The sequence below is a fragment of the Tyto alba genome, unplaced genomic scaffold (assembly GCF_018691265.1).
Source record: "Tyto alba isolate M040663 unplaced genomic scaffold, T.alba_DEE_v4.0 Super-Scaffold_6, whole genome shotgun sequence".
NCBI lineage: Eukaryota > Metazoa > Chordata > Aves > Strigiformes > Tytonidae > Tyto > Tyto alba.
The window spans coordinates 25,841,766-25,856,377 of record NW_024881327.1 but is presented as its reverse complement, the minus strand read 5'-3'; the positions used below and the strand labels follow the sequence as shown (position 1 = coordinate 25,856,377).

General features: G+C 46.1%; 1 protein-coding gene across 2 annotated transcripts in view; it reads left to right on the top strand.

The window, feature by feature from the left end:
* Positions 1 to 273: 273 nt before the first annotated feature.
* PDGFRA (platelet derived growth factor receptor alpha) overlaps positions 274 to 14,612 on the top strand; it is a 35,256-nt gene continuing 20,917 nt past the window's right edge. Inside the window, exons 1-5 of one of the 2 annotated variants that reach the window (XM_032998981.2) lie at positions 274 to 505; positions 7,675 to 7,735; positions 9,138 to 9,452; positions 12,464 to 12,727; positions 13,453 to 13,583. In XM_032998981.2, coding sequence (XP_032854872.1) covers positions 7,687 to 7,735; positions 9,138 to 9,452; positions 12,464 to 12,727; positions 13,453 to 13,583 — 759 coding nt within the window. In that variant the 5' untranslated portion in view covers positions 274 to 505; positions 7,675 to 7,686. Of the gene's footprint in view, positions 513 to 7,674; positions 7,736 to 9,137; positions 9,453 to 12,463; positions 12,728 to 13,452; positions 13,584 to 14,612 lie in introns of both variants that reach the window. The other variant, XM_032998982.2, reaches the window with a different exon arrangement.

The following is a 14,612-nucleotide window of genomic DNA, read 5'->3' as shown; positions in this document are numbered from 1 at the left end:
GGTTGGTTTTTTTTGTTTTGTTTTTTGGTTGGGATTTTTTTTTTCATTTTCTCCCCCTGCAGTGCAAAACTCCCCGCTTCCCCCTTTCCTCCCCCTCGCCCCTGCCATATGGCTAACCTCCCCCCTCCCCTGCAAGGCTGGTGAAATCTGGAGGCAGAGACTGGCCCCCCTGCCTGCGTAAGAGCCTCCCGCCGGCGCGCCCGCCTCCGGCCGCGGGGCTGGGGGCGCCGGCCGAGCCAGGGCGGCTCTTATTCTGAAGGGGCCGGAGGGGGGCTTCATTTCCTGACAGCTATTTACTTAAGGCAAATGATTAGTTTTGGAAGGATGGACTATAACATTGAATCAATTACGGGACGCGATTTGTGAGACCATTACAGTCGGATCGGGAGGGAGGGCGAGCGGGAGGGAAAGAGCGCGGCTGAGCGGGGAAAGTCACAAAAAACGTGGACATATTTTGGATATTTTACAATCTGCAGGATTGGGGCTGCGGATTATAAAGGAGAAGGTAAGAGGTGAGCGGCTGTTTCCCCACCGTTTTCTTTTTTTTCACCTTTTCTCCCCCCCCCCCTTTTTTTTTTTTTTTTTTAATATATTTTCTCTCCCCCCCTCCCCTTTATTTATTTATTGTTGGTTTGTTGGGTTTTGTTTTGTTCCTTTCCCCCCGATGCTCTGAGCCGGGCGGGGGGCAGGCGGCGGGGGGCGGCGGGCGCTGGCGGCCCCCGCGGAGGGGAGCGCGGAGCCGGCGCTCCGCGGGCCGTCGGGGCGCGGCGGCGGAGCAGCGCGGGCAACGCTAATGACAAACACATTGGGATGGCGGGGGCCACCGCGCCGCATTCCTGCCGCGGGGGCGGGAGAGACCCGCCGGGGCTCCGGGGGCAGCGGCGGGGCTCGCCCGGGGGGAGGCAGGGGGGGACGCGCAGCGACAAAGTAAGCGGCACCCCCCTCTTTTCGCATCCTTTGCTTCCTTCAGCGCGCTGCTCTCCCGTCCCTTCCCCCACTCTTTGTTTTTCACCACCTTCTCCTCTTCAGATCCCCCTTCCCACTTCAATCCCCCTGAGCGGGTAGCCCAAAATGCCCCGAGATCCCGGGCGGGGGCACAAACAGCCCCCACCCCCCCCCCACCCCTGGCAACCAGATCTCCATCCCTGCGCGCCCCATCTTTTATTTTACACGTCTCAGCGGAAGAGAAGATGCTGAATTTAGGCAGGACTGGTACCTGGAGACTTTCCAGCTCGCAGCCCCCTCCCGCAACGGGAGCGCCAGCCCTGCCGCACGTCCCGCCGGACTGCTGGAGCCCACCGACTCCTACCCCGGGGGAGGGCAACGTCTTCGCGGCCACCGTTTGGATTTTGTCAAGCGCGGAGGTTGTAAAACTTGCCAGCCTTTGCCAGGCTGGAGTCCCCTGGAAAAGTCCTGGGAGCAAGTAGGAAATGGCTTTTTGGCTGTCCGTGGCATTGCTCAACATTTTTGGACGCGGATCCCGCAGCCCAGGAGCCGTTCCAGAGAACAGGACTTGGACAAGGTTTTTCTGGAGCCAGCAACGACAGATCTAGGGAGGCAGCAGCAGACCCGGAGCGCAGCCGCCAGCCCCCGGGGCTTGCCCGCACCCCGGCGCGGAGGCGGCTGCGGGGCAGAGGCGGGGGGCGATGCCCTGGCCCCCTCCCGCGCCGGGGCCACGTTTCCAGCGACCCTCGACGACATTTTCGTCGCGTCTCTTGTCAATGTTCCAGATCCCTGGAGCTCCTCCGGGGCCCAAGGCTGCACGCCCGGGGCGGACAAGGCATCGCCTCGGCCCGGATGGGGACCGACGGACCCGTCCGTAGGGCTGTAGGCACATCGCTCTCCCTCGGTCCCACAGCTCCGAGCCGGGGCACAACGTCTGTCCCCCGCCGAGACCCCCGTCTTCCCCTCCGGACCCCGCGCCCTCGCGGTCCGGGTCTCTCCCGAGGGAGAGGGCTGGAGAAGCACCGGGTCGCAGCGCCAGCAGAATTAGCCAGCCCCAGAGGGAAGCACAGCTTCACTTTGCCCCTCTCCGTGTCCCCTACATCGCTTCTCTTTTTCCTGGCTACCTCTCATACCAAAGGGAAAAAAAAAAAAAAAAAATTCGCTCCAGCTTGGCAAAGGCTTTCCTATTGTTTCCCACACAAACAGCGAAGTGGCTGGGAGTTGCCATCTCTGCTAGGTTTGCTCAGTGTCCCGGGCAGCCTTTGATCAGCAGCGGCTGTAGCCGTCGGGCTGCGCCGAGGGGCCGCGGAGCGCGGGGGGAGCCGCGGCACCGCCGCTTCCCCGCTCCCCGGGGGGCTGCTCCCGGGCTCCCCGCGGGCGGGCAGGGTCTGGCGAGCTCCCGCAGCCTGATGGGGGGGCTGGAGGGTGTGAAGGAACCCCCCTCGCCATCCCCACGCCAGTCCCCGGATGGCGTGCCGCTGTCGCCCCGACGGGGAGCACCGGGAGAAAGGGGGCGGCTTGTTACGCCCTCGGCATCTCCCAGGGCCGATACAGAGCCCAGCTGGGGTCCCAGCTCGGCTATCCTAACTCCGTGTCCCTGGATGGGGCAAGAGATGGGATCAAAGCAAGGAGACGGGCATCAAAGGTTCCTCTGTCATCGGCTGATCAAAATCTGAACTGCGGAGATCCGACTTTTAACTCCGGGTCTAGAAGTGCCAGGGAAAGATCTCCCAGCAAGAGACTTCGGGTTTAGCCTCTAGTTAACAAAGAGCATTTTAGAAAGGCCCTCAGATAAACAGTGGTTTAGCCAACCTCAAAGCTTGGAGAAAAAAAAAAAAAAAAAAAAGAGTTGAAGAAAAATGAGACGGCACAATGCATTGGGACTTAGGAGTCCATCAGCAAACCAGCTCTCCCAGCCTGCAGGCGCTCTCCTGCTGCTTTAAAATGAGCCCCCTTGTTCTGGTACTCCTCTTGAGGCACTGAGGGGCAGGAGGTGTGCCAGTCCGGCTGCCATCGGGCACTGGGGCCATCTTTGCTGTTGTTTGCTCCTTGATGTATGGGCAATCTTCATGCAGCTGTGAGAGTAATATCTAGGTATTAGGTTTCAAGAAAGCAGGAAGTAATAAATATTTTAATAAAATACCTCTCTGCTGTACTACAGTATCAAGCTAGGATTCGATTACAATGTATATAGACAAAAAAATCTTGTGTACCCCAGACCTTGCTGTTTATTTACCCGTTGGTCTAAAACGAAGGGTGATGTGTATAACCTTATACAATTCTTGCCTTGCTTGCATCTTTGGATCATCATGGCCACAGTGGCAGTAATTCTGCATGTGAACTCTGAAAATTGTAATGGAAGATGATTGATTTGCTTGTTTTAAAAACTAGGGAATGACTTCTGAGAGGTTATTTTTCATGGTGGTGGCAAGAATTGCTGATAATTTAAAAAAACTCAAGCAAGTAAGCAAACAATCCTTTCTCTCCCTCTTGCCTTGCTCTCCTGCTTGACTCATCTCTTTCAAGCCAATAAAGCTTTGCATGGGCACCCAAGGGAAAAGGCTGCAACAGCTAGTCCTCCTAGGTCTTGTGGTCAACAGAGGTGGATTGGTTTTTCCACGCAACGCTTCTGAGCACTTGAGTTGAGATCTGAGGTGTTCTTTGATTTGATCCTGAGAACTTAAGTGAGATGTATTCCTTGGAAGTGTCAGTCTTTTTGTCTGTTTGCTGAGACAGTCTGGAAAATCCTCATTGGACTGAGTGGGGAAATTTAGACTGCAAATTTCTGCCCACCTTTAACTTCTAGACTGGTGGAATCTGTTCTTGAGGGTTAAGCTGGAGAACTGGGGCTGACAGCAAGGCTCATCGGGTAGCAGCCATCACTGTGTGTCCTGCAGAGCCCGAAGCACTCTGCAGGAGCCCAGCACTGGGCTGGTCTTGGTGTGTAGTTATTCCTGTGTAAAGGCTACGCTGGATGCAAACATTTGTAAAGGGATGTGGAACAAGCCTCATTTGAGGAGGATATTTATGCCAGTCTTTTTCATTGAAGGAATTTTCTTTTGTTGTCTGAGCCTTTCCCCAGGGACACCTTCAGACCCACCTGTTAGTGCTGCAGGGCAGCTCTGCTCTTGCAGAGAGTAGAGTTTGCAATTTGGGAACTGAGAACCAAGGAATGTTTCAGGAGGTCCTGTCCGAACATTTACGTTTAGCTAGTGACATATATCACAAGGAGGAAATGTTCCCCTCCTTCTTGGGTTGGCCTTAGTTCTTCCTGGAAAAGATCAGTCTTCCCAGAAAGACAGGCTGCCACTCTGACAAAATCACCACTGAAATTATCCAGCCCTCACAAAACAAGGATAATCACATCATTATGTGCCAAGATTTGCAATCCAACTACTGTCCTATCACTCACACAGATACAGAGCAATAGGGAGCAGTTTTTTGTTTTCGTTTTTTTTTTTTTTTTTTTTTTTAAATCGGTGAGCTCGCATGAATTTAAAATATAAGAAATTTGAATTTTAAATTGATCCTGGAGACCCTGTTTAGATTCCATCTGCTACGTTGGAGACTAGCGTTGCCTTCTGCTCGATGAGACATTTGGCTCATCAATGTGGATCAACATTGCCATCCTGTGGCTAAGAGGGTGAACTGTAGTAACTGGGTAGCTGGCAGGAAATCGGTCTGGTAGTCTCCAGACTTCTGGTAGACGGGCTAGTTTTCTGTCTTGAGAGAGGTCTTTCTTTGATTTACAGCAGTATGAAACAACACATGACGTTGGCTCTTCTTGGTCCACCACAGCGCTTTCTCTCTAGATCATGTAGAGCTATCACCTAGGAATATTATAATTTTCTCAACATGTATTTCCACTGGCTTTTCTGGATATTGATTTTACTTTGTCTTCTGTGGTGTAGTCAATGAAACCCTTCTTGGTAGGAATCCAGCTCTTGGCAGTGTGTGTTTGGAAGACTGACTCCTCACTGATAACAGTTCTTCAGATGTTATTTTCCTGATTTTTTTATCACTAAAGAACACAAGAGAGATACCAGGATTCCAGACAGATCCTTTCAAAACCCAGTGGTTAAAGGCAATTTTACCATGGGCAATCAGCCTCCCCTGCAGAGAGTCTGGCAAAGCCCTCATGGCATCATCTAGCTTTCACTATACATGCCCATGTTTCTATTTTCGCTAGGAATGTTTAAGGTATGCAAGGAATTAAGGTTGGCTCAAACTTACATTGTATGTGTGCTGTGAATACTGTATAAATCTACTGGCTTCAGCGAGGTTACACAAATGTATAGTTTGAACGAGTGGTGTTAGGAGCTGAACCCAATGTATTTATTCAGGGCTGAGATTTGGGTGGTTTAGGACAAAGAGGACAGCTCTGCCATAAGGAAAGTAAAAAAAGCCAGTTAACTGCATGCAAAAAATTAGGTGATCATAAATAAACAAAACCACAATAAGTGTACCGGCTTGGTGGCGTGGGAATGAGTAAACTCTCTTGCCCAGAAGTGTGAAATTGTACCTGTGTTAAACCTTGGCTGCAGTACTGACGTGCGAGGATATGCTCGTGATGGGACTCTAGCATGCCTAAGTCAGATGCATGCTGTAACTAAAGCCAGTTCAAATAGATTTTGAATAGAGATGATGGTGAATCCTTCCTACATTATTTTGTCTTTCACAGTGAGGAAGTGTTGCTCTGGGTCCTGATGAGATTAACGGGTCATTGAGGAAAGATCAAAGCTCTGGGTTGTGAAAGATAATGCAAATTTAGTTAAGTCCTTGTGTTTTTGAACAGAAGATTGAGGGACTCAGCTCTTACTGATTTCTGTGACAGCCCAACCAAGATAGCACATTCAAAGTAGCACCCTGGAAATGCCATTGCCTGTACTTACACTAGTGTATAGTCATGGGGCTTCAGTCCTCACTTACACAGACAGCTCTGCAGCAGTGCAAGTCCACTTCAGCAGAGCTCCTGCAGACTGGTGTACAAGAGATGAACTAGGTTTGGTTTTTCTCCTTCTGTGCTGCATCACTTGCACCGAATAGACTGAAAAAAACAACACAAAAGGGGGAGACATCTGCCTTTTCTCTCTGAAAAGGAAATTTGGCAGACAGTGGGGTAACATTGTCTTGTGGATTTTGGGAGTCTAGGAGTCAGATCAGTTGAAGATTAACAGTGGGTTACTTTATCAGAAAAAATTACAGAATATAAATATGATAAAAATGAGTAAGGAGACTGAAACCAAGGGACTTCTTTGATATCTGAGATTCTGTTATCAACGGGAGACAGATACATAAACACATGGCAATTATTGCTAATTGAAGAATCAGGCAAAAATGCCTTGTCTCTGCTGGAATGTTGTCAGTTGAATTTCCAAAGTTATTTGTACATGTTTTTGAGGCTGGTTGTTTGTAAATGTTCTAATCCTGCTTCTGAGACCTTTATGTTTGATTCGAGTATCAAATAGTTTTTGCTTTGCAAAGACACACTGTCTGCTCTGCATGTTGCGGGACTAAAGTGGGACTGGTTCAGAAACACTCCACGGCAGGTTGTAAGCATTTAACTCCCATATGGCACTGGCAGAGTCGCATTAACTAGATGCACCTACGTGCTTTCCTATTTCAGCATCAGGAACTGAATACCAGAGGGTGACTAGAAAATCTCCAGAACCTTTGAAAAGTAGTCCCTGTCTTGGCACATCATCCTTTATTTTACTCCCTGGTCTTCAGATTAGGGGCTCTTCCGTGCAGTCTTTTTTTTTAATATATGTTGGTTTTGGGCCAAATCCAGATACTATCAAAATAACCAACAAAACCTCCATTGATTTCAACAGGAGCAGGGTTTGTAGGAACTTCTCCTTTGGAAATTATCTAGCAGGCTGCTTGAGGGTTTTAAGTAGAAATGTCATTAGATGGCACAAAAATTACATAGATGCTTATTGCCTTTGTTGCCTCTTCAAGACTGGTGCTTTAGGATTATGTGTTTGAAAGCTGAAATTATTGCATGTGATCTATGACTCTCCACACTACTGGGGAGAAGAGATGCTCTGCGAATGTCAGTGCTGGCCTACAGTCTGTCATGGATTTATTTTGTTCGAAAATTTCGGCATATGTTTTAAATAGCACGTCTCTCGATCAAGGGAATTCTTGCTAAATAAGCAATAAGCACTATTGTATTGCATTGTATTCAGTAAGCTATATATATACATATGTACAATGGCAAAACAAAAATATCACTCAGGATTGTACTATTTGTAATAAAAGTAGATTTAAAATATGCGTTTTCTCCCATAAAAGCTGCTTGCAGCTAAAAGGTCAGAACTTACTGCATAAAACCATTGCGCCCACCCCGATGCCCGTGAGGGTACTGCCTCTGTGCAGGGGGGTTTCTGTGGGCTCAGACCCGGAGGCTGCAGCGGACATCCGAGCCGCTTGCAGGCTGAAAGTGGTTGTGCCAGGACTTGGCTCTTTACATGGCCAGTGGAGAGCAGGGGTTATGGTGCCTTAGCTGCACTCCCCATGCCAGTGCTGTGGCCCCACGTATCTCGTGGGAGGTGGTGGCGTGAGTCTCAGTGGGATGCGGGTGTGAGCTGGGGTCCCTGGGCTGTGGCACCTTGCGGAGTGCTGGGAAGTTGTGCCAGGGCACTGCAGGAGAGGGGGTCCTGCAAACTCTCATACCTTTGGCAGTCTGTTAACTGTCTCTTTCTTGCCTTTTCCTTTCTGTTTCAGTTGTTGGTAGCTATGGGTACTTCCCCACGGATGTTCCTGATCCTGGGATGTTTCCTCACAGGTAACAGTCCTCAGTTCTCTAAGCCTCTCCATCACTATTCCTTCGTAAATTCATATTTAAGCTTGCTTTCATTGTGCCCATGACGACAAATGCCAAATAATTGCCAGCTGACTACAGACTCAATTTTCTGCCCTTCCCTTTGGTAGGCTAAGACCTACCGAGAAGTCAATACTTTTGCTAGCCTGCGCTGGCTACCTTGGCAGCCCTACGGCTGCTGTAACCTCCCCACCCCGGGCTGCCTGCCTGCGCAGGGAAAGTGAGCCTGCCTACCTCCGCTGTCCCAGTCCTGCCCCACTGGGGTTTCTCCAGCCGCGTGGTGCAGGCGAGGCTGCCTGTGTGGGCTCCCCACGTCCTCCCACGCCGCACCACCTAACCGCGCTCGCCGGGGCTGCCTGCCGAGCCTCCCAACATCTGCCGAGCGAATGGTGCTGGGAGGGGAGGGCAGGGTTTGCCACGGGGTGCCAAATATAGAAAGGGCCCGTAGACCGAGAAAACACGTGCAGGAGTGAGAAACTGGTTTCAAAGACGGTCTGGATTCCTGCTGCCAATTTACTGCACAGAACCCACTTTCATGCCATGGGCCTAAGTGCTTGTTTATTGTGGACTACCCTATCTGTTTTGTACAGGTGATTTGATAGACTGAAACAGCAAATCTCTTTCCCTGGTGAATTCCCTGTTTGTCTAGGGTGTGGGTCCTCTAATTTTCCTTTTGGGAGTTGGACCTGCACTAGCCCACCTACAAATTACCTAGGCTTGCAAATCTGAGCCTGTAACTGGAGATTGCATCTGAAAACCAGTGCCATCTACAACATCTAGTTCAGTGAATTACAGTTTTATTTGGCTATAAACCTTCTGTACATTTTGGCTAGAGGTAGACCTGATGCACACATTTTTGGTCTAAGCCCCTGCTCCGGCCCTTTGCGGAAATGGAAGCCAGATGTAAAATGCAGGTGTTGGTTTTGGGAAGTGGTTTCTAACTTTCAGTTGTGAGCTTTCTGGAAAGCCTACAGAACTGCTGGTTTCCTCACCATTGCTATAAGGACCTGTAAAATGTCCATGACCCAGCAGCCAGGGTGTGGGATTCACTGGTCTAGTGCCATGCTCACATTTGGGGCTGGGAAGCTGAGGTGTGGATTGGGAGCCATCTCTAACTTCACCTCTGTCTTCCACCTCTTGATTTGACAAATAGAAGTCAGCAAGCAAACGCTTAACATTTCAAAGGGAAGCCCTTTGCCATCCTGGGCAAAGCTCTGGCTTTTGACAAGGACAAATTTCCTGGGACATCATCATGTCTGAAATGGTTAGAAAAACAGCTGCTCTGGATCCACTCTGCTTTCTCTTGCATCCCTGTTCTGAGGCTGTTCTGTGTGTTCATATGTTATTTATTCATGTCTTTTTGCAGGACCGTTCCTAACATTTTGCCAGCTTCCTCTGCCGACTATTGTTCCCAATAGGAATGAAATGGTGGTACAGCTGAATTCCAATTTCACGCTCAAATGCTCTGGAGACAGCGAAGTGAGCTGGCAGTACCCAGTGACAGAGGGAAGCCACAGGATAGACATTAGACATGAAGAAAACAACAGTGGCCTCTTCGTGACAGTGCTCGAAGTAGAAAATGCCTCAGCCGCTCATACGGGCTTGTATGTTTGCTATTATAACCATACTCAAGTGGAGGATGGGGAAGTGGAAGGGAAGGACATCTACGTCTATGTGCCTGGTAAGTGGGGGGTGCTACAGCTGTACCTGGAGGTTTGGATGGGAGATCTGAACCATGGATGTTCAGAAGAGGTGTATTGCTGGTGGCAATTTGCTGTCAGAAGAAGAAAAATGACCCCAGGGCCATTTCCTAATGCATGAATCAAGACCAGTCCCTGTGAGTCTATGTTCCTCTTTCTTTCTATCGATTTTCACTTTTTTTTGGTAAGAGTTTTACTTACCAAGAAGAGGGGTGAATTGGCAGCTTCAGAGCTGAGGTCTTCCAACCACCAGGGACTGGGCAGTAGGCCTTGCTGGCCAGGTCAGCTCAGCTGCAGGAGCATGTCCAGCCTTCAGGTTTGCCTGGCCTCCAGATGGGGATTAATGTCAACGCCAGTCCTTTCAGGGATGACTTGTTTTGGGATGTCTACTGACCAAACCAGTGCCATGTCTGGCACTAAAGCCATAGCCAGATGAGAAAGTCCATATGTCATTCTTAAACTGAATTGGGCTTGAACTGAGAACTGGAAAAATGTGTGGGAAGTGTAAAGCAATGGAGAAGTCTTGGGGGTGGCTGTCACAAGGGAGGGTGAAACGAGAAGGGTTATTGCTGGCCAGTCTGATGCAAGATTAAAAATATGGTGCTACCATGCAGTGCCCTGTAATTTTCAAACTAAACACAACTTTCCCAGGCCTTGTACTGCCTTTCTCTGTAGTGGTGGAAAACCTGTTGGACCCAGAAGAAATGGCATCCCTTCTCTTCAGAAGTACCTATTCCCAGCTTTGCTCTCCCACCCCCTTGTTCCAACTGGAAATCTGTTTAAAGGCTTTTCATGCTATCCATGGGATGAAGATCTTTATTGTCATAGCTGAGATAGGCACTAGAGGCTGAACCACAACCAACTGCCTTTGTAAAGCCCTGTCTGGATGTTTCCTCAGCGTTGGCTGGGGTTCAGGGGATGAGTGGCACAACTGCAGGGCCGGGAAAGATCAAGCCAGTAGATTTGCAGTAAATATTTAGAACAGGAAACAAAAGAGAGAAGAGACTGCAAATCATCCTGCAAAACTGCAGTATGTTGTGAGGGAGATGATGTCTGCATCTGCAAGGAAGACTGCGGAAGGGGAAAAAGTCAGGAAGCAATAACAGGACTTGTTTTAATGGCTATTTTGCAATGGCGTTCAGTTTTTGCAGTTTACGATGTGTGATTTGAGGACACTGATTCTTCCAAGACTTTCTCCATTTCCCACAGCAAATGTAAAGCGTTCATGTTCATTCTAGAAACAAGATGTTTCAGCAGGGGCTGCAGGCTTTGTCACACGTATCTTGATTTCCAAACAGCTTTAGCCAAATCACCAAAAGTTGTTGTTGGTGTTAAGCAGTCTTGTAACTCACTCAGTGAAGGAGGCAAGAGATGGAAGATTTCTTCAAGAGGGCTTTTTGGTTTGCTTTTTAAAAGCCTCTAGACATCAGCCTACCAGATTTGCAGGGCAGAGACACCCTGTAATTTTTTCCACTCGCTAACCATCAAGATGTCATAAATGCAGAAACATATCCTTTTCTCCAAATTATAGAGAATATTTCTGTTTCCACTATAAACTTTGTCTTTACAATTGTTTTTCCTGCAATGAATTAGGAGGGCAATGGGTGGCAGCAACCCACTTTAGCCAAGGAGGATTATGTTGAGACTTCACACAATATCCTATTTTCACTAACAGCACACAAAAAAAACAAACTAGGTGAATCCTGTTTCTGTTTTAAATTACAGTGGGAAAATGAATACATGGAGTTGGCAGCATCATTGGGATGGAGCGCTGTGTTTGGAATACTGCTACAAAGAGCCTGCCAGTGCAGCAGAAAGTCTATTGTTGGAGGGATTTGGATCGCTATTTATTAAATTTTATTATAAAGCTTTGCACAGAAGTTTCAGGCTAGCAGGGATTATTTGTTTATTCCGAATGGCCAAATGGAGATAATTTGAAGGCTATGCTTTTTAAGTTGGCTATGTTATGCAATTATCTTTTAAACTCAGACTTTGGATTGGCTGGGTAGGAAAGTTGGCATGTGTTTTGTTGACTTTAAAAGAAATAAAACTACCAGGTGTTTGTTTGCTTTTTTTCTGGTTGAATACCATTATTTTGAAAGCCACATGCTGTGACCATAATTAACTATGTCTCGTAACTGTAATGTTGGACATGTTAGAAATGCATGGAGATAAGTACCTTGAACTATTTTTGACGAAATGTGGCTTTAATGGTGTTCAACATAAACAACATGGAACAGATTTCTACTTTTTCACATGGAAAGTGCTTGGATTTTTTTTTTATTTTTATTTTTTTTCCTTGCTTATATATTGGTTAGGAGACAGCTACTATTTATTACCAAGGGGGGGGTGGGGGTGGGTGGGCAGGAAATCTAACTGAAGAAGATGGGCGATTTGTTCCAATAAAAGAGAGGATCTTTAATAACTTTTTTGGTGCAGTGAATGTTACACTTAATTGAAAAATCTTGTGTCATAAAAATAGAATGTGCAAGTCTAAATTCTTCCCTGAGATCTTTGCTGTACATATATCTTGATAGAGCTGCCTATGATAAAGTTAATTCATCTCTACTTTAGTTCCCAGAAATTACATGAATGTTTTCACACCCAGAAGTGATTTTCTTGCTTTTTTTTTGACACTTTTGCTCTCACTGTAGGAATATGTCAGAACCAGGTCTAAGGGGAATAATGATACTTAGCATTTTTTGTGTGTGTGGGATCTTTTGTGTCTTTCATTCTGCAACCTGAATTGTCACAAAGTCCAAGTCCTTTCCTGTTTTGTGCTTAGGTCAAATGTCTCACTACATATCACATCAAATAGCAAAAATGAGATACTGCGTGCAATTACCATGTCCTGCCTGCAGTCTCTGAAAAAAGTGGGGTAATGAGCTGTACTAGTTTCAGTTATGATCTATAAGTGGTCATTGATATCCAGTTCTTGTACATGGACTTACTACAAACAAGACAGTGTAAAATTACCTCTTGTTTTTTACAGACCCAGACATGCCTTTTGTTCCTTCTATACCAGAAGACCAGTTCATCTTAGTAGAAGAAGGTGATCCCACCGTTATCCCTTGTCGGACAAGTCACCCAAATGCGCAAGTGACTTTAATCAACAGTTTAGACAAGGCTGTCTACGCTTTCTATGACAGCAAACAAGGCTTCATAGGGAATTTCCCTGCAGGCTCATATACATGCAAGACAATGGTTAAAGGTGTGGAGTTCAAGTCTGACGAGTTCCTCATCTATATTTTAAGAGGTATTTAATTTTGCTCATTAAAAATAAAAATAAGTAATAATGTTCAGCCCAATTCTTTCCTCACACTGTAAGACCCATATTAGCACCAGCATTACAGGGTTATATCAGATATTTCACCAGTGATGAGCTCCTTGCTCCTCTGTCAGTATTGCCAGGTACTTAGTTGCTGGTTTAGCTAGCAGGTACACACAATTGTGATTAGAATAAAGTGTCCTTAACTTTATCTCCTCTCCCAAACCGTTGCAAGGAAAGTCTTCCATAATCCATATATTTTCATCCTGTTTGCTGAAACATAATTTAGAGGATGGATGTTTCCCAGTGGCTTCAAACTGTTGGTCTTTGGGTAGTCTGAAAGATAGCATAATTAAAATATTTTGAAAACAACGATTTTATTGGCCATAAAGGGATTCTCAAAGACAGTCACTGATTAGAAAAATGGGAAATTTCTTTTATACTGTGTGCCTTTTCACAGGGGCATTTGAGATAGGAATTTCTAATTGAAATTTTATGCATGGATCTTTTCTTTGTGGGATTGAACTCAATGTCTGTATACTTCATGTTTTAAATACAAATCATTTAAATCAGTATAAATCAGCAGCACTTTCACTGAGTTTTCTAGGTAATTCCTCAGTAGAGGAAGTGAAACGTAAATCTCCCCCTGAATTTTCACCATGTGAAAATTGCATACTTTTAAAACTAAATCTGCGCTCTCTCTCTTCTCTTAGCTACTTCACAGCTGCCTGTTGAAATTGAAGCTCTTAAAACTGTCTACAAAACAGGCGAGACCATCGTAGTAACTTGTGTGGTCTTTGACAATGAGGTGGTTAATTTACAGTGGAATTATCCTGGGAAAGTGGTAAATATATCTCTTTTTTTTTTTTTTTTTTTTTGTCTGAATGTTTGTAGTTCCTTATTGAGGTAGAAGGTGGGGTTGTAAAATATTCTGCTCTTCTCTAAATGAAGACAGCTGAGGAGAGATAACAAAGTAATTTATTTTACATTTAGATTACCACAAACAACAGTCAGTCCCAAAAGTTAGAGTTTGCTGTTAGCAAGTACAAAAAACATGAGTGGAAAATGAGGTATGGCTAGGAGTTCATCCTCTGAGGGAGGAATGCTGTCTCTCAGGTCTTGTGCTGGTTCAAAAAAATAACTGTTGTGGAAATAGAAAGGTCTAGGAATGTGTTGAACATCTGCATAGAGCTCTGCTGCTGAAGGTCTGAACCTCTAAAATGGATCTCTTAAACCCTGGCTTCTTGGGCATAATAAAAGATGATGAAGAATCAAGTCCATAGTCTATTGTTCCTCATTATGCAGGTGTAAATTAAAATGACTCTTACAGTCAGTGTAATTACTCACTAATGAGAACCATATAGTAAGAAAACCTTAACACTTTCGGAGAACTTCAGAAATTTTCAGGCTGATGTAACATCCTTCTGCAGTGAAAATTTTTATTCAGTGATACTTGTTTAGAGCCAGTCCTGGTCAATGGAGAATTTCAGACTATCCCATGTAAAACATCTGGTCACAGGAGGAATGGAATAGTTGAAGTGTACCTAGTTGTGACCCCAAACCCCAGCTTTTATTTAAGAAGAAAAATTATTTGAGAAGTTTTTGTTGCATTTTCCATGTTACATATCATAATCTCTGCTATACACCACCTTTCAAAACTAGCCCCAGCATATATTTTTTTGTTTACTCTCAGGAGTCTTCTCCTTGACAATAAATTACTCTTGTTTTGAGAGCAGGTAGAACCCATGTAACTAGCAACTGGTTACTTTTTGTCTGCTGGAGGGGGTAAAAAAATTGACCCTACTTCATGGGAACTGAACAAAAGTCAAGTGGCTTTTATGTCTGAGAAGGTAGTGCATAAACAGTAAAATGC